General features: G+C 41.8%; 1 protein-coding gene across 9 annotated transcripts in view; it reads left to right on the forward strand.

Moving 5' to 3' along the window:
* The first annotated feature begins 1,216 nt into the window (after window positions 1-1,216).
* Window positions 1,217-18,927, forward strand: part of prdm16 (PR domain containing 16) — a 152,285-nt gene continuing 134,574 nt past the window's right edge. For 3 of the 9 annotated variants that reach the window (XM_061264300.1, XM_061264323.1, XM_061264369.1), the window contains exon 1: window positions 1,219-1,527. In XM_061264300.1, coding sequence (XP_061120284.1) covers window positions 1,491-1,527 — 37 coding nt within the window. In that variant the 5' untranslated portion in view covers window positions 1,219-1,490. Of the gene's footprint in view, window positions 1,528-18,927 lie in introns of all 9 variants that reach the window. The other 6 variants (XM_061264351.1, XM_061264379.1, XM_061264342.1 and 3 more) reach the window with 3 other exon arrangements.

Raw genomic sequence — 18,927 nt, forward strand, 5'->3', positions numbered from 1 at the left:
ATGCGGTATTTGTCAGACACTTTTTATTTATTACTAATATTTTACTAATGTACTAGTAATATACTACTACTAATAATAATGACAATAATTGCATATTCGTTGTGTTATGTTAACAGTGAGTGCATGTGTGCGACATCCAGCAGACTGCAGTCGCTCCATCATCGCAGATCTTTAATAGGCCCCAACACAGAGCCGCCTTTATTTAGCCAAACCAGACGGAAACCATTCCCATATGACATGTAGGCTAGAGGCCCAAGCACCATGTGGAGCCCGGTCCACCGCTCGGGTTCAAATGCACGCTGACAGCGTTTTCTCACATTTTGCAGCATGGAACAATCCATTAACAACAATAATAATTCCATTGTAGGCCTACGTCTAAATATGACCAGATTAATTACAATAATGCAATTCATGAAAGAGAGAAAAAAAAATCTTTATTATGTTGTACATTTTGTCAAATTTGTAGTTAAACATTACCTGAACTTGGAGCCCGGTCAAAGCCACATAGTTCCTGCCTGCAGCACACAAACAAACATACAAGCAGACAGGTGCAGAGTCATGCTTACCCAGCCTGCAGTTCATAATCCCTTGAATGCACCGTTTTTTATTTTATGTATTATTTACGGCAAACCAACAGAATGAAGACAACGGAATGTTTGGTTTGGAGCAGCTGGGGGAGGAGGGGGGCATGCATGCGTCAAACAGCTGCTAGCTGCTGCATTGCACGCACACACGCACAAGAAATATCCCTTGAACTGTGCAATTAGTGGAAAGCCATCAAATAACAATTTTTGCCAGACTTGCACGTCAACCAGTCTGCAAAATGTTAAAAAAGACAGGCTTGTGTTAATAAAACCATTAATTACATACGAATACTAATATTAATACTACTACTACTAATAATAATAATATAATAATAATAATAATAATAACTTAGTTTACTAACTCGGGTAAATTTACATTGTATAATGTTGATTAATGTGCACTGTCCTCTTTTAAATAATAATAATAACAATAATAACAATAATAATAACAATAATAATAATAATAATAATAATGTTTGTCTTCTTACCTGCATGGTGGCGTGCACGGGCCGGCTGCAAAGAAGCGCGTCGCCGCCTTGGGTTAAATGCAAGTGGGTGCTGGCAGCAGCGGAGCTGGGTGGGCTGGGAGAACGGGGCTGAAGGAGGGAGAGGAGGGAGGGGGAGAAGGTGCGAGTGTGAGGAGAGAGCAGCATGTGGAGGAGGAGGTAGAGGAGGAGGAGGAGGGGAAGAGATAAGTGATCTAAAGGGGAGACGATAGGACAAAAAAAAAAGTGATGATGATGAATACATTGGAAAGTTTTTTGGCCCCGGCGAGGGTGTCAGATTGAATGGAGCTGTGCGCATGTGCAAAGGTGTCCAAACTGACAATGCTGGTGAGATGAAGATAGTGTTGTTGCTGCTTCTGGGCTCACGGTGGACGACGAGAGGAATCTACAAGGCGACAAGATGAGATCCAAGGCGAGGGCGAGAAAACTGGCCAAAAGTAGGTCCTGCGTTTATGGTCTTTTCCTTCCCGGGTTGCAAAAAAACAACAAAAAAAAAACAACAACAGCAACAACAAAAAAGCGCTTCTTGCGCGTTCCTGTCCGGTGTCTTTGCGCGGAGAAGGAGGGCGATACTCTTCGGCCACTCTGATTAACTTTTTTTGGGGGGGACCCTTCGTTGCGTCTGCTCGAGCGGGATACGACAGTTTGTGTGCACTTTGCGGTGTATAATTCCTCGCGCAAAACTTTGACGCCGGTGCTTCAGTGCGCTCATGACTGCAGCTTCCAGATTCGCTCTTTCGTTTTTCACGCGAGGTTTTTACTTTTCTAGTTCCTGAAAGTTTCGGCACACTTGTCGAAATGCATCCGAATCTTCTTGTAAATAGAGGTGTTCCAAGATCACAAAATTCCCTACTCGTGTTATAGTGGGCGCTGTGGTACTGTCCCACAACATTTCCTCCCGGGGTGTACATTTTTATTGTATTGTATTTTATTTTTACCTTTGTGTATGTGGAGGTGGGGGGGGGGGGGGGGGTGAATATTTTGTGCCTCGTTTGTTTTGCAACACTCTCTCTCCGTTTACATGCATACACATATCGTATCCCCCCCCCCCCCACCCACCTTTTTGACCCCCGCCCTCCAAGGAAGTGCCAATCAATAAGTGCAAAGAGAGACGCAACTGAGCACAATTTTTTCTTTTGATACTTGGAATTGCAGACTAACCTTGCATACGTACAATTGTTTTAATATTTTCTCCCCAGTTCTTTCTTCGGTCTGATAGTTAATCCACTTGTTTGTTGGCACCCTTTGTGATCAGTTTATTCACGCGACTCATTAAGGTGATGACCTAATGATGATGATGATGATAAGTGGCCTAATTGTGTATAGGCTTGCTGGCAGGGACTCCGTATGTTTGTGACATTCTATTTCAACGCATTGGGAGCTTTCATGCAAACGTCCCAAATTGGACAGAAATATAATTATGCAGCCTTGTATTTGTTAATTCGGCCTAAATATTTGAATGCTGTTTTCCCCCTCCCTTTACATGCTGATCATTCTGACAGGCCTCGGGAAGCATTTTATCAGTCAGACTGTGGGCAACAGCATTTGATTTATCCACTGATGGCTTACATTTTATTCAATGCTGTAAAATAATATAAAAACAATCTGCACGTGTTTCTTATTTTTTCTCACATTTTTATTAATGCTAAAATTTGATTTAACTGTTTATTCCCAGGCCATGATAAAGCAATTCTTATTTTCTTAAAATCACATTTTGCTAAGCCTTTTTTAAAAAAAAGTATTATTATTAAGCCCCCGTTCGCGTGGAACATGCACTTTTTAGGTTTTCGGGCATAAAGGAAAGCAGCTAATTGGTCTGCTTAGTATAATTACTTAAACGTGTCGAGCAGAGCGCTCCTTGTGAGCATGGTGCACTCTCGGTCCTGATCTGCAAACAGCCCGAGTTGCTAGTCTGTTGATCCTGGTGCTAATGAACACAAATACCTGGCTTTGTTGAGCCCTCCTCGCACAGACCCCAGATCAGCGGGCATGGGCAACAAAAAGCCATTTGGGCATTCAAAACGAGCAGCGTAATTTTGAATGGGAGGTGTTAAGCAGCCAGTTGCGCGTGCACCTCGTGTGCGTGTGTGGATTTTGATTTGAAGCAACTTGTTTTCCTTGAATTATAGTCCCTTCGCATTCTCGCACAAAGTAAAGTCTGTGATCCCATTAAAACGTGTGCCACCACATACAGCATGTGCGCACACGGGATTGGGGCGCGCGTGCCTGCGTGCGCACGCGCGTGTGTGTGTGATGTGCAACGTTTAGAGTCAGTGAGGCTCAATTCCCACGTTTGATTCCATCACAATAAATATATTTTTTATGTTAGACACGCACATGCACACGCACGCTCACACACACACGCACACACACACACACACACGCACGCACGCACACACACACACACACACACACACACACACACACACACACACACACACACACACACACACACACACACACACTTTTTTACATAGTGTACACGCATGTATGCATTTATTAGGTCTGTTGAAATTCAATTACAAGTACGAAAAAAACCTACAAAGACTACAATACTACAACATTGGCAGTCTTCTAAAAAAGGATTATTAATTAATTGATTTTCAATGCACTGTTTGTTCATACAAGGACACCAAACTCGAACATACATTTTCACCCTTTCTTTCATGTTTTAAAATATGTAATTCTATAAATTAGGGTTAGTTCAAAACGAACTTACATAATTATAGTTTCAAAGAAATGTATTGGTATTTTTTTGTTTTGTAACAAAAATGATCGATTGATTGATTAATTGTGATTTAAAGTATTACCATAATAATCGAGATCAAGATGTTTTTCATAATCCTCAGCTCTAGTATACAAATACACTTATCAACATATATATATGATATATATATATATATATATGATTATGCTATTTATACATATACTCAAATTACCACAATGACCACCCATTGCTGCACAACTCTAATACGTACGTGTATTGCGTGCGTGCGTGCGTACAGATCCTGTATCCAATACACACACACGAAGAACAGTATTGCAATACAGCAATAAAATGCGTGTGCATACACAGAAACGCACTTATGCATAAACACGCACGCACACGCACACACACACGTCTGAAGTAAATAAACGTTGTTGATTGCTTGCTTTGTTGTGGAGTCTGTCATAAAGTCACTAAAAATATTGGATGTTTTGTGTTGTCCTGCAAATAGGTCTCACTCAAAGTCAGCTGGAGTAGCCTCCAGCTCATTATTCACCCGAATAACTGTCGTAAAAAAGGACGGATTGATATTCTGTGTGCGTGTGTCTGCCAGCGTGTGTGTGTGTCTGCCTGCGTGTGTATGCGTACAACACACCTCTTATTGCCCCCACATTCTGTGAAACTTTTTGCATACTATTAACAGATTGTTTTAAGCACAATGGCAATTATTAGGTGAAACTGCTCTCTTGAATTTAGCCCATTGGACGATCGTTTTGAGAGACGTAATAAGAAGGCCACAACACTTTAAAATTTAGGTTTGAATACTGACTGAAGGTTCCCATCTTACCTACCTCTCTTCAAACTGCACACACATGCACATGTTTCACTCATTGTCAATGATTGGGGATTTGGCATGTTTTCTGTCAGTAATGTAACAAGTCACTTTGATTTGCACATGATGGCTTTTATTTGATCAGCTTGAAGTCAGCATCATTATAGTGTTGGATTTCACTGCTTATATTGTCAAAACCAAAACCAAAAGTAATATAATATGTTGCTACATTCATGCTTGATATGTTGCTGTTTGCTCTTTGTAAACATCAGTCATTTAATATTTTATTCCAAGTGTGTTTGTTTCAATGATCCCCCTCTAATTGTGACAAGTTTGCCTCTTTTTCCCATTCATTTGCACCAGACCTTTTCATTTTTACTTCTATTTAATTTGGTTTTGGGGTGGGGAGGCAGGTTCGTCGTGCTATTACATCTGCTCATGTTATGTTGAGCTGATTGTGGACTTTTGGGCCCGAAGTTTACTTCTCAAATGTGTTTCCAGAATATTTATTGAAAAAAAAAAGTGTCTCCATGTCTGCCATAAAATCTCCTTCACCGCATGCAGACTTGTTTTGTACTGATCTGTTGGATCATATTAAACCTCACAATGATTTTGCCACTTTGTAACTTGTCAAAGTGTAACTTTTTTATTCCTTCAATTTGAGTTAAGTTTTTGTCACGATTCCAGTAAGTCCAAAGTCTATCTGGTGTCTGGTTCTGTAGCATATGGTCTTCATTTGATTCACATAAAGTGATACAAATTCAGATGAATTGCTTTATGCAACCATAAGTTAAGATGAATCGAATGAGCAGATTCTTCCCACTTTGAGTACTAAATGTGCAAGTCTCATTGCTCCTCACTCTTCTGTATAGTTTTTGTGGTCTCTTTCAATATTGGCTAAATTACTACCAAGAACAAATTCAAATATGAGACAATGATGACTCACCTGCTCTCAATTCTGGCTATGCATTTATTAGAATATTATATTTTTAGTTGCTTTTACAACTGTTCTGCTCTTACTCATACTCTGATGTTGTTTGTCTCCAGGAAAATACTTCCATAGTGATTGAGTCACTCTCCTCTGGTGCTGTTGCTGCTTTGCCAATGATAGATTTGGGGGACTCCAAACTGGTCACACATGGACCATGAAATGTAAAAAAAAAACAAAGCACTAGAAACAAAACAGCAATGTCTGAACGACAAGCATATCTATAAAATATCAAGTGTAGAGATCAAATTCAAATATTCTGACAGTAATTCAATAATCCTATTTTTATTATCGTGGTTGAAGTTTTCAGTGGTGTAAGGCAGCACTGCATCATACTAAGAGCTGCTTCAAATGCAGACATGCGTTAAATACGAGTCACCGACTTACGAGTTTTTGAGATTAGAGCCGACGTTCATCCGATTTTTTTTTTTTTTCCGATTTGTGAGATAAAATTTTAGACCAAAGCGCTGCATGCACTTAACAAGCAACAGTTTGGTAGCCACTCCCAGTTGGAGTTTACGATCAAAGTAAACATAAAACAGAGAAAATCACACAGTGTGTATTGAAAATAATCATAGAGCTTTAACTTAGGAAAGGCGCTCATCTTAATGCTAACAATGGAAATGTCCATAGAGGGGCTAACAAATAGTATCTACGTGACGATTTTAATGGACCTTTAAGCAATAGACATAAACACAAATGATGCAGCAAAACATGAAGACAAACAATTTAATAATATTCACAGGCAGATCATTTTTATCTTGCGCAAAAAAACTATGAATATTGCTGCAGCTTGCTGTGTCACAGTAGTTGAGTTTCTGTCTGCATGTCTGTGTTGCACTGCTCTGTAAAATTATATAATGAGGAATGATGAAATCATGTTTTACTTACTGTTTTCTGTAATTCTTTAAATTCTATGCAATAATATATATTTTGCTTATAAAAGTACACAATTTTTTTCATGTGGGAAAGTCTGAAATGGAATAATGTTACTTCCATTCCTTTCAGGGCATCACTGTATTTTGACTTTCATGTACAGTGGTAATCAGTAGGAATATCTGTAGTGTCTTTGTTAATTTAAATATACTTTATATTTCTTATATTAAATATTAGATACATATATGCAGGTGAACCAAATCTTATGACAAGAGTGTTGGTTAAATGCTTGTTAGAATAGATATCATTAAATGCCTGGGAGTGAGATCCAATGATGGTTCAAAAATATTTGAACTTTCCATTTTGTGGTGGGTTTTAATTGCATATTCAAGTAAAGTGCCATTATACTGAGTGAGTGACCGCACGCATGCACGTAAACATACATAGACAACTTCGAGGTGACAGATTTAGAGGCAATGAGGATTTAACCTCCATCAATCACAAAATGGAAAGGCTGAGTGTAAATGTCATCTAAACAGCAGGAGTTGGCAATGTTGCTGGCTATGTGTGTGTGTGTGCGTGTGTGTGTACGTATGTGTTTGTGAGTCTGTGTGTGTGTGTGTGTGTTTGTGAGTCTGCGTGTTCGTAGGTGATGGGGGTCCTGTCACTGCTCTGGCTCTTGTTCAGTATGGTGCAACGATGGGTGGCCACCTCCAAAACATACACCCAGGCTTCTTTCTGCAGTGTGGTGCAGTTGGTAGTCGCATATTGAGTTGACATGCAAATACCATGAACCATTAAGCTCTTGCACATGGCTCCAAATCCCATTCATTCCACTGATACGCTGACCTCACCTTATCCAGTTGGCAAATATTCCTCCTCCCCGCCTTGCTCCATGACCTCATCTACCATGTTTGTGAAAACATCATTTGGCAGTTTCAGATAATTCCCTGATGTTTCCTTTAGTGCCCCTGCCTCCTCTAACCTTCAATTAGGCAAATGGGGCAGAGTTAAAAATAGCCACAAAGGATCCAATGAACACTATCAAGACGATGATGAGCAACTTCTCTGCCTGACATGTTACTGTTGACTGTCTAGTATCTTTAAGCTAAGAATACAACATTGATACAACACTTCTATCTTAATTTCCAGGGTACAATTATTGCTAATATTTTTCTCTCTTTCTTTCTCTCTCTCTCTCTCTCTCTCTGGCACGGGTTTTGCACCACCCACTGTGAAGCGGCTCGCGCTGTTTGCCAGACGAGGGCCAAATGCGTGGAGTCCTAATGAGCTTGTTGCAGCAGCCCTCATGATTCCCTCCATGTCACGGCGTCCCAGGGATTGCTCAGCATTGTGACTAGTCTTATCTGAGTCTAATCCCGATTTGTTTGGTATTAGCCAGGTCACTTTTACCCTCTTTCTCCCATTTCCCCTTTTATTTCTTTATTTGTCCCAACTCTGCTCATTTGATCCTCAAGCCCTTGTCCTCAGTGCCACCTCTCTCTGTCTCGAAAATGCTTGTGTGGGTTTAACAGTGGGTACTTGTTTTTCCTTGTCTGTCTGTGACCAGTGTAAACCCAGAATGACCAGCAGCAATTTACACAAAATCCCTCAATTTCTGTAACCCCTGTGCCCGTTCAGGTCACTGGAGCCTATCCCATTGAGAGATAGCTGGGGCCTGGACTGGTCATTGGCCAATCTCAGGGCTCATTTAGACAAACAATGGCTCACACCGACATAGCACCTATGAAGAAATTTAGCCTTCATTTAACCTATGGAACCCAGGGACCCACCAGAGCAAATTAAGATGAGTCCAATTTGTTGATTTTTCTGTCAGTCACTTTACACTCTTGTCCTGCGATTCTGTGCACTGCCGTGACCGTAGTTATATTGTGTGCCAAGAGCTATCTTATTGTAATTTAATATTATTCTGCATGTTCATACATGTTAGGATTCTGGTAGTTATATATGTAGCACATCCAACGTAGTAAAGCGTTCATCATAAATATTTTGTTGTGATCAAAGAAGTTGTCCGATTCCAGCGTAGGGAAAATGTGTTTGTCAAAATACCAGTGGATGTGTGGACATGTCTTCAGTCACAGCCTGGCACTGCTGATGATGCTCATCCTGTCCAGATATGATAAGCAGACAAACTGCTCTCCCCTGGGCTGTTTGTCTGTCTGCCCCTTAAATAGCCCACAGTGTGCGAAGGCAGCGTGGCTCTCAACTCCCTCAGCCTCCATCCCCTTTCATCGAGCCGCCAGTTCAAAGCCTTGGCTCCATCTTCACTTCTATCTCTTCTGCTTTTCTTTCCCTCCCTCCTCACTATCGTTTCTCACTGGGTTTCATCATTACCACAAAGATGTGCTCGCTGTGTCTCATTAGAGCGGATTAGAGACATCTCCGCGTCTCACAAGGGCCGACCGACCAAGGCGGGAAGTTTCTGTTCTCCGGTCGCCACCCCCAGCCCCTTTTCTCTCACAGATCAGGTTCTTTGATTTGGCCAGATAAAGACCTCTTTCATGTCGGCAGGACGGTTAGCGATTACACTGTCAGGCCCGTCGTTTTGGTGGCTTTGACAAATTTGCTGCTCCGGGTGGGGCGGTTGTGGGGGTTGTACTGGCCAGACGGCAGACAAGAAGATTCACAGTAATTGAGGTGTCGTTATCCAGTGACCCTGCCAGGCGCTAGAGCGTAGGCCTCGGCAGGCCTCCTATTTGTTTAATACTTGGGATAACTTTCTTTGTGACTATGATGGACAGCAGAGAAAGGGGGGGGGGGTGCGGAAGTGGAGTGTCAGCCCACAGATGAATGTCTCTACTTATTTGGTGCACCTCTCTTCAACGCCGCTCTCTGTGAAAATTGGCTCTGCTACATCACTGATGTAAGTTTCTTTTCTTAGCTCCTCAACGCTGCAGCGTAATTAGGCCTGTATAACTGGCTGCTATTTATTTATAAAAGAAAGCTGTTGGCATGTTGATTACAGAAACCCCCCAGAGAAAAGTTCCTTCACTAGTGTTTTTCAATTCAATTAAGTAGAATGCGGTGCACAGGGACGGTATTAAGTTTGCTGTCTCAGTAAAACAAATTGTAGCATTTGAGCAGAGTTCTTGATAAAGTTAAGCACTGTTTGCGGATTCATTTTTCAAAATTAAGGCCTTGACGATGCTTGAAAATTAAACTGGCTGCAAATCTGCTTCTGCAAAGACAAAATGAACAAAAAACTTCTCTAAATCTTTGTAAGTAATTTTCAAAAAATTCAACCTTTGTTTCATCAACTCGTAATCGCATTTGAGAGCTCTCAAGTCGGTTTTGGTGAAATGAAGCCAGGCTTGAATGTTTCCGCCAACCTACCCCTTAGCCCAGACATGCCACATGTACTTGATGGAAATTTCTGCAGCTCATTCTATTTTGCTGTCATCCCATTGGCAGCGCCCCTGACCAGTTTTCTTCTTGTATTTGAATTTGTTTTTCGTAATGTCACTGATATTTGAATGCTGAATCTATATCCGAATATTGATTAGTTTTTTTCCGTGTGTCTGCTAACTGATGAGATGTCTTTGATCCTGTGGCTTGTCCTGTAAGATGTGAGTTCATAAATGGAGCCCTACATCTGAACTTTAATTGGGGTAATCAGTGGCACTTTAAATGGTGGCCAGTGTGTTCTGACTTCTGTTTGAGTGTGATTGGTTGATTGTGTTAGCATACATTATTTCATTGGTTATATACATTTTTCCCTTTCTTTAAAATTGCGTTGTACGTTATTAATGGTGGTAAACGTTTTCAAATGATAGAGCTTGGTCTGATTTTTCGATTTTACCGAAACTGGCATTTGAAAAGGGGTGTGTGGAATTTTTAGATTCACTGTAACAGCAGAAATGTTACTTATCATTGTTATGACAACTCAAAATGCATGCTTCTAATTTTCACAGGCAATCCTTTTCAACATTTTGTTTGTTCAGACTGTAAAAACGCCTGAGGAGTGAACAGACCCTAAAAGATGCAACGCAGTCTGAGTGATGGTGATGGAGGAAAGCCTCGGTTAGGATAGAATGACACTACTGGCCAAAAGGTTATGATGGGTGAAATAAGAGCCCCCCCATCCCTCATTAACACAAAGTCAGATTGGTTTTGAAGCGATGAGGTGGTTGGAATGTGTGGGATCATGACTGTGTGTGCACTTGTTTGTGTGTGTAGTTGTTGGAGGGGTCTTGGCTAAAACATTTCAAGATGGCCCATTAGCCGCTGCAGATACTTCCCCTTTCCCGACACTGGGATTCCTCTCTGCTGACCCCCTCCACCTCCCCTCTCCACCTCTCAGCCCCTCTGTCCCAGAGGCCCCCAACCTCATCCTGCCAAGTGTACGGTTCCAAAGTAACGACGAAGCAGCCTGTGTGTGAAAATATTGAATTGCAAAAACATCCCTGGGTGAGAGGGTGTGTGAATGGAGCTTTCAGCACTGAGTCCGGCCCAGAACCCGTGCTACTGACTGACGGACAACAAATGGCATTTTGTGTCCAGAGAGTGGGGACGGAGCAAAGAAAGGAAGAGGAGATGGAGAGAAGGGGGGAGGGGGGAGATCTTGAAGTTCTTCAAGTCTCTTCAGCAAGAGGCCCTAAATGTAGGTCTGAAAACGCCTTATCGCATGACCCGTCTGACCCTTGGCCTCCACTCAGCGGAGGCTGTCAGACTCCTCTCCAACTGGGGGCACAAAGCCCCACAGCCTCAAAGGCCACCATTCAGGCTCCCGTGCAGCCGTCTTCCAAAGGTAAATAGGTAAAAGTAATGTCACTGACCTCCACTTTCCCTCACTCGACACGAGGGCAAATCTCTCGAGATGCCCCAAGGGTGGCCCTTATCAGCCGCTCATCGACCAATTTATCAATCAAACTTAATACACGTTGTAATGCTCGCAAAAGCGATGACTGATAGAGACGCTGAAAATAGGCTGCCTGTTTGGTGCGCTGGCGATCAAGTTGAGTAACTTGGTCTGTGTGTGTGTCGAATGGGTGGTGGGATTGGGGGCTGGACATGAGTGGATTTCTGATGCCTCAGAGGACTGACTGGGTCACAGCGTGACCGTACCCTCCTGTCTTGCTCCGCAACCCACACACTGACACTCTCTCGCTCATGATCAGTCCAAGGATTCTTTCTTCCCGTCTGTTTTTCTGCTCCTCTGGAACACTGCAAGTTCTCTCTCTCTCCAGCCTCCTTTGAAACGATGCGGCGTCTTTGTCCGGTCTGATAAAGGATGCCATAGTTCCCCTTTTCCCCTTCTTTGTGTCCCAAGGCTGGCGGCTCCTGTAGAAGTGCAAATGGTATCCTCTCGGAGGGGCTATCCCCGCGGGCCCCGGAGGACCCGCTCTCCCTCGCTCTCTCCTTCAGGCTTGGCTAATTACCACCCCGTTCCCCCCCACCTCACAGCCCCCACCAGCCCCCTGGTCTCTGCAAGCATGGACGGTGCATTCCCACAACCAGCACCTGGCCTTCTTTTCTCCTGGCCCGCTTTGATGGCTGACACCCCAGCCTGGCCCTCCCTCCTCTTCCTCATCCTCTTCTTCTCCCACTGCCTCGTCTCTTTCTTTCTCTCCATCTTCCCTCGCTTCGGCTCTCATTAATAGAGGTTTTAAATTGCTTTCTGACCCCAACAATCTACTTTCGCTGGAGATGGAGATCGTGATGAAGGAATGCCGTGGATGTGTGCAAGATGCTGAAGGTTGTACAGCATGTACGTACAATACATGGCCATAAGTAATTAAATCAATCTTTTAATCTATCAAACAATGTGTTAACCACCCAGGGATTATTAATCAAAGACACTTGGTCACTGGGAATAGTTGGTCACTGGGAATAGTTTGGAGAAGGCCCTTGTTCCTTTTTAACTTATTTTAGATTCAATAACCAGGTGTCCCACAACCTTTATTTTATGTTTGTTAGATTGTGAGCCGTGTTTCCCTGGACAGGAAGTATGACCACAATGCTAATTTTTATTCCATCTGCAATTTTATGTCAGCCACACCTTGTACAAAGTGAGAAACTCTAATGTGTTAGCTTGTACAATTTGACCACAGCACTGAATGCAGATTGACTCGCTGTTGCAGCGGTGTTAATCCACTCACCCGTCGAAACACAAATATCTAATTAATTGCATATTTGCTTTCTAGCGCCTGCAGGCCAAATCAATAGCCTGCCCCAGAGGATTCGGCCAATTCATAGCTGGCCTTTGTGCCGTCTGGTGATTCCAGCGAGGGCACTCGGACAGCTTTCTGAGGAAAACAAATAGCTCTATTACACTCTTGCATCCGCGTGACCAGACGCATCTCCTCTGGGACTCTGAGCATCAGTTATTAATCGGACCTTCTCTTCACATGCTGAATGGATTGTTTTTCAACATAGGTCCAGTGCTCTGCCAATTGGGAAAGCTTCCCACTGAATTGCTTTTTGAGGAGCCAATGGTGCGAAGCTACCATTTGCGGAACTATGAAATGTAGCAACATGCGCAGGTCACAAATATGACTAATTTAAGCGCACTTCTACTCCTTTAAACTTTTAGTAGCTTTTTAACCAACTCAAGGCCTTCCACCTTCCTTTATGCAGTACAACATGGAAAGCTGGGAAATAATTGTAGGGCAAGCCATACATGCAAAGGACACACAATGCATGTACATAACAACCAAACATAGCACCTTTATGAAGTTGCAGGAGGAGTGTGTATATTTTTATGGTTACACAGTTACAATTGTCCGCTGAGGGAAAACAAGACAACGCTAACTTGACCCCACCAGTAACATGTTCCTTTCCAAACGGGAAATATGATTGCTAGAAATACAGAAAGCAGTGTTTGAAAAAGGCACCCTTGAATGAGACATCTCAAAGCTACTCGCAGCCTTTTACGATTTCCTTTCCTTGCATGTGTGGGAACTTGTTACATGTGTATCGCAAATGTATACAGCAGTGTGAAAAGAAAATCTACCCTAGGTGATTAAAAATAGTCATACAGAACAAAGAGTTATGTACCAATAAATGTGTTTGTCAGCCAGCGGGCCATTCCCATGCATTTAGAGTGACAGAATGAATACTCAGCAAAGATGTGCCCCCTTGGTTTATGCTGACCGCAGCACAATGCGGGCTGCATTGGATGGTACACCTAGACCTGTTACACTCATCTGGCAGAATTTGACTCCCATTAGTTTGTTAAAAGGTAAAGTGGAAGTAATTTGATTTAGAAGTGGGTTTGTATTAGAACACGAGGGGAGAAGAAATAGGCTGGTGTCAAGCTTAATGGTGTCATCATCTATTCGCTGGCGTTGCTTCATGCGGCCTGGATGTTGTTAGTATCTCTCTGCTTGCTGCATTTTTTCCCCAGCCACAGCTGCCCTGCCCCGTACATTTCACACATCATCACCTCCAGGACATGTGATGATGTCATGAACCGAGCGGCTTGATTCCTCTGCCATTTTGAACATAATGAACATCAAAAGTAAATGTCATGGAGGGAGTCACACACGGAAATGTTCTAGTGTTTTTCCAGGAGGCTCTATTTGCACACGTTGTGTTTAATGTTTTAATTGAAAGCGTGGATGTGTTTGGGGCTTTCCGTTGTTATAGCTACTCTTATTAAGACGATGATGAAATGTGCAAAGATTTGCCATTTTAAGAATGAATTCTCGTCTGGTTGTTTGTAAGCCTCAAATGGCTGTGATCTTCTTTTTAGACTTTGTCAGAAGAGGCTTCCAATCGCCCTGTGTGCCGTTCTTTACATCTCTTTTTATCAAGTTTTACCACATCTTCTCTTCCCCTCAAAAGTGTGGAGGAAGAGCCACATCCTAAATTGTGTCAAAAATGACAATTTCAGAGGTTTGTCTGTCTCCGTTGATCATTTGACGTTTCCCAAGATTTGTGAGTATCACTTAAGATGGGATTCCAAAAACTGTGTGCACTTGAATGTTCATTCAAGTCCATTTCCTCACTTTCACGCTTTTTTTTGTGCTAATTCACTGGCATGGTTTCAGTGCAGGGTTGTCTTCGCAAACGTGTTTCTCTTCACGTTCTGGATGAGCGCACGCATGCACTCACAGATGCGTTTTGTTTTGTAACAGCGCTGAGAAGAGCTGTAAGTGTTTAAGAATGGTAAAGCAATGAGAAAGCATATAAGGAAGGTAAATGGGTGACGCTAGCAAAAAAAAAAAAAAAAAACTTTTGCACAGAAATGTCCTGTTTTGCATTGATCAGTTTTGGTAACACGAGCAGTGAGAGATATGATCTAACATAATGAGACTATGTGTGTGTAACTTTTGCTTTCAGTTGATCCCTTTGTCCCCTTTCTAATTACAAAATAGGGTTGCTTTAGAAACATCACAGTTACTTTTGACACCTCACAGTTGCTGAAGGCAGGATCCCCGGAAGAGAGGGTTGCATTTTTTGTGTTTTCACAAAACAGCAGGAAACTTTGATTTGGGTTTCTTCTGCAGCACAAGGCGAAGGCCCGACCCAGCACATCTGAGAGTACTTTGGTGCAATAACAGCAAATGTTTGTCTTGTATTGTATGGCACGCTGCTGGAGGAGCACTAAAGCCCCTTCTTCCAGCGCCTAAAGCGCCTCTTAATAAAATAGTCAAGAATAACTCCCCAACCTTAATCTTCCCCTCAGATTACCGCACTCAGGGCGGGAAATTAGCAGCAGGCCCACACGCTTCCCGCTTTGCTTGTCATCTTTCATTGACACACTTATGGCTTTATTTGCACTCGCCGCTTCTTTTTCATGTGTATCACCATATCATTTGCGTCTTAATCGCTTAGTGAGGAAACGCACTTCATCCCTTTATCCTCCTCCCCTATGTGCATGAAGTCTTGCGGGAAGGGAGGGGGTGGGTGTTTTATTAAGTCGCTATTAGAGGCAACATGTTGCTGATAGGTGCCGGCGTTTTTTTTATTGTCTGGTTTTTATCAGTGGAATGATGATCAATTAAAGATGGTTGCTGAAAGTTGGTATGTGGCCTTTGAAGTGGATTTGTTTAGGAGAGGTGGAGAGTGTTGAAATTGTGTTCGCATATATGTATATATATATATATATTTTATATATAAAAAATGTGTGTGTATGTATGTGTGTGTTAGTAGTGTAAGCAACACCTTGAGTACGGTAGCGGCGATCGCTTTGGGTGCAATTCATCTCGCCGTCTGATCCCGGTAACCAAAACTCTGTCTTAACGTTTCCTGTCCACTTGACCCACCTTGCTGCCTACCCGTCTGCCATCTGGGTCTGCCAAGGGACACCAGACGCCCACACGCACCTGTATGTGCACAACCAAGTTAAGTTAGGCTCAAGCAGTTTCTTGTGTCTTCACTCGCCTTTGATACAAAGATCACACGGAGGAGCTGAAATAGAGATGAAATAGTGCCCATGAGAATTTAGTAAATTATGTGAAAAGGTTAGTGCAATGTTGTGACTAAAAGTAGTGCCCATACCATCAGATTATAAATCATTTATGTTTTTAACAGTATGTCAAATATCTAAGTTTCTCCTTTTAATGTAAATGCCGTGTTAGGTAAAAAATAATTGTGTTTTTTTTTTCCATGTATAATTTGCCCCCATGTATAATACGCACCCTAAAAATGGCATGTTGATGTTGGAAAAAAGCCTGTACCCATGTATAATACGCACCCAAATTTTGACTCCTACTTAAGTCCGTAAACGTAAACTTATTTCAGAAAAAAGATCATCTTTGGGAACAACCGGATGTTATTCTGCCGGTCAGTATCACTGCGCATGCGCTAGCAAACTCAATAGCGAAGAAATGTTTTGGATTTGTGTAGGGTACATTGTGACAGCAAACAAGCAGGTGATCGAGCAAGCGTCTGATACGAGAGCATTGTGTTTGTATGGAGCGTGTTTGAAGTGAACACCAGAGAAGAAAGCGCATCTGTAATGGCGGCCTCCGTATCATATCCGGATTTAAAAAAAAATAATAATATTTTTTTTTTTTTTTTTGTACCCATGTATAATGCACACCCCAGATTTTAGGACAATAAATTAGTTAAATTTTGCGCAATATACATGGGAAAAAACGGTAATCCATGGTTGGGGGTAAGAATTGTCTTGGTCAAACACAATTATGTGATTTTTGTCTCTGTAGGAATGCGTGATAAAATAGGATGATGGAATTGGGTAAACACAACTGTTTTCACAGGTTGCTCATGAATAAACGAAGGTGCAAGCAGAGTGAATTGAGGTAAAAAAACAAAACAAAAAAAACCCATCTTATTTATTCTGAGTGCTGCAGGTGCTCGCTCACAGCTTATTGGCTCTTTGGATGACTCTTTTGCACTAAAGAGGGCAATTTATGTTCCTCACTTGTCCGTCTCTCTCCAGAGGCCAGAGCTGAAGTGGCCCACTTATTTGAGCAGGGTCTTGTGGTCATGACTAGTGGTGACATATTAATTGAGCGGTTCCTCCGAAGAAAAGAAAAGGCCAATGTCACCCATGGTCCAAGTGTGTTTGTAGAGCCCAAGAAATTGGTTTTGTTTGGCTGCAAAGCGCTTAGGTGTTTATTTACACATCAGGCAGTGTCAAATAGCAGCTGCCTTTCAATTTCTGTCTGGATGTGTGTTTCCTGCCCTAACCGCAAATTTTGGGCAGAGGCACGTTTTCTCACTTGTAAACATACGTATCGGGGGACAGACTGCCGGATGAGATGGCGAAAGGTGCACAAATTCTCCTGCCTCTTCTGTTTTTCCACGTAGCATTTGGTATCTTCTTCATCTATTATTGAGCATGTTTATTTATTGCAGCGTGTTCAAACCCATTACAAATCTTCCAAACAGTCCCTAGGCTCCTGAGCTAAATGACTTCCTTCCTGTTTTATTCAGGCACACAATGTGATGCTGAATTTAATTGCTCAAAATAAAGTTTGACAGTCACTTTCCCCTTTTGGCGCATTTCCCTGTGGCTATAGTACTTTAATTATTTGTAAGAAACAAGAACACCCCAAGAGTGCGGTCTGCTACTGTTGGTTAAGCATTGGACACCCATTTATCATTTTTTTCGCCCTTTAATTCAGAAACCTGACCTCATTTTAGTTATTCGGATACTGCAACTAGTACACACAGCAAGTTGCCAGCTCTGATTTGGATAAAAAAGAACTCCTCATTCCTGTTCAAGATATTGTGAGCTATGTTTGAAGTCTATTGCACAGAGTGCTTTAAAATAGTCGTCGCAGCAAACGCCGGATGGGTTAACGTGTCTTCTTGTGACCAATAATATTCGACAACATTGAGAGACAACAGCTAGAGTGTTTGCGTTTGGCTCCGTTTATCAGAACTCATTGAATTCTTTACGCTGTTGATGATGATTAGCCGCAAGCTGGCTCTGTTTTTCACTCAGAACTTTTTATGCAGGTTAGCTCATTGCATGCACCTCGTAACGCGTGACTGTGAATTTCTAGTCAAGTGCCCAATGCTGGCAGCCAGCAAGTGACGGAATATAAGTGCTTCTCCATCTATTAGAACATGGTTACCAAGACAGAGATTGTTTTAACTGGCATCCTTGTGGAGAGAAACAATAAAATACCAACATGACGCCACAGATAATTAGCCCCTTGGAAAGCTGAAGAATGACACATTTGTTCTGTATTTGTTTTGGAGGGAATACTTTGTCTTGGGAAGAAACAGATCCACATTTGCACCTTTTTGTTTTCCATTTTTGGTACTTGAATTTTTAAGAGGTTTCATGGGAGACATTTGATTACCCCTACAATGATGGTATGTCTTTTGATCCTCATTTTAGCAGTAATGAGACTGGTTTTCCCCAGAAAAATGTCCGAGTCATTGATTTAAGCACTGGCATAGTAAGGGCTTTCAAAGGTTATAAAATTATAAAAGGAGTTGCTGCAGCATCAAACTTGAAAGTGTGAAAGACAATGTACACTTCAAATGTTATGAATGATTTACAAACATGAGTATTTATCCAACGCATATATGTTCCATATTGTATTTTCCTTTGCATAAAGCAGTGGTAACAGTTTTGACTGGACCCATGATTCTCACTAGATCTTCAACAACGAAAATGTCACTGCAATCCAAAGGGTCAAGTTTTTGTTGTAGCTCTGAGCTGCAGAAGAGCTGTTCCAGCATATGACAACATCCCCAATTAGTTTGTGCCAATCAGTCTGTAAGCAAAAAAAGATAGCAAAAAGAAAATACATCTCAAATAATAATAATAATAATAATAATAATAATAATAATAATAATAATAATAATAATAATAATAATAATAATAATAATAATAATAATAATAATAATAATGCATTGGATTTATATCCCGTGGCGTTCTAATCCTGCAAGATCTCATAGTATGAGATCTTGACCGCTCCTTAAATTACACCCAAACTATGTTTAAGCCAGAAAGCCCGTGGCCCAAACACACAATAGTCCCACGA

Source organism: Syngnathus typhle, linkage group LG2 (genome assembly GCF_033458585.1).
Source record: "Syngnathus typhle isolate RoL2023-S1 ecotype Sweden linkage group LG2, RoL_Styp_1.0, whole genome shotgun sequence".
Lineage (NCBI taxonomy): Eukaryota > Metazoa > Chordata > Actinopteri > Syngnathiformes > Syngnathidae > Syngnathus > Syngnathus typhle.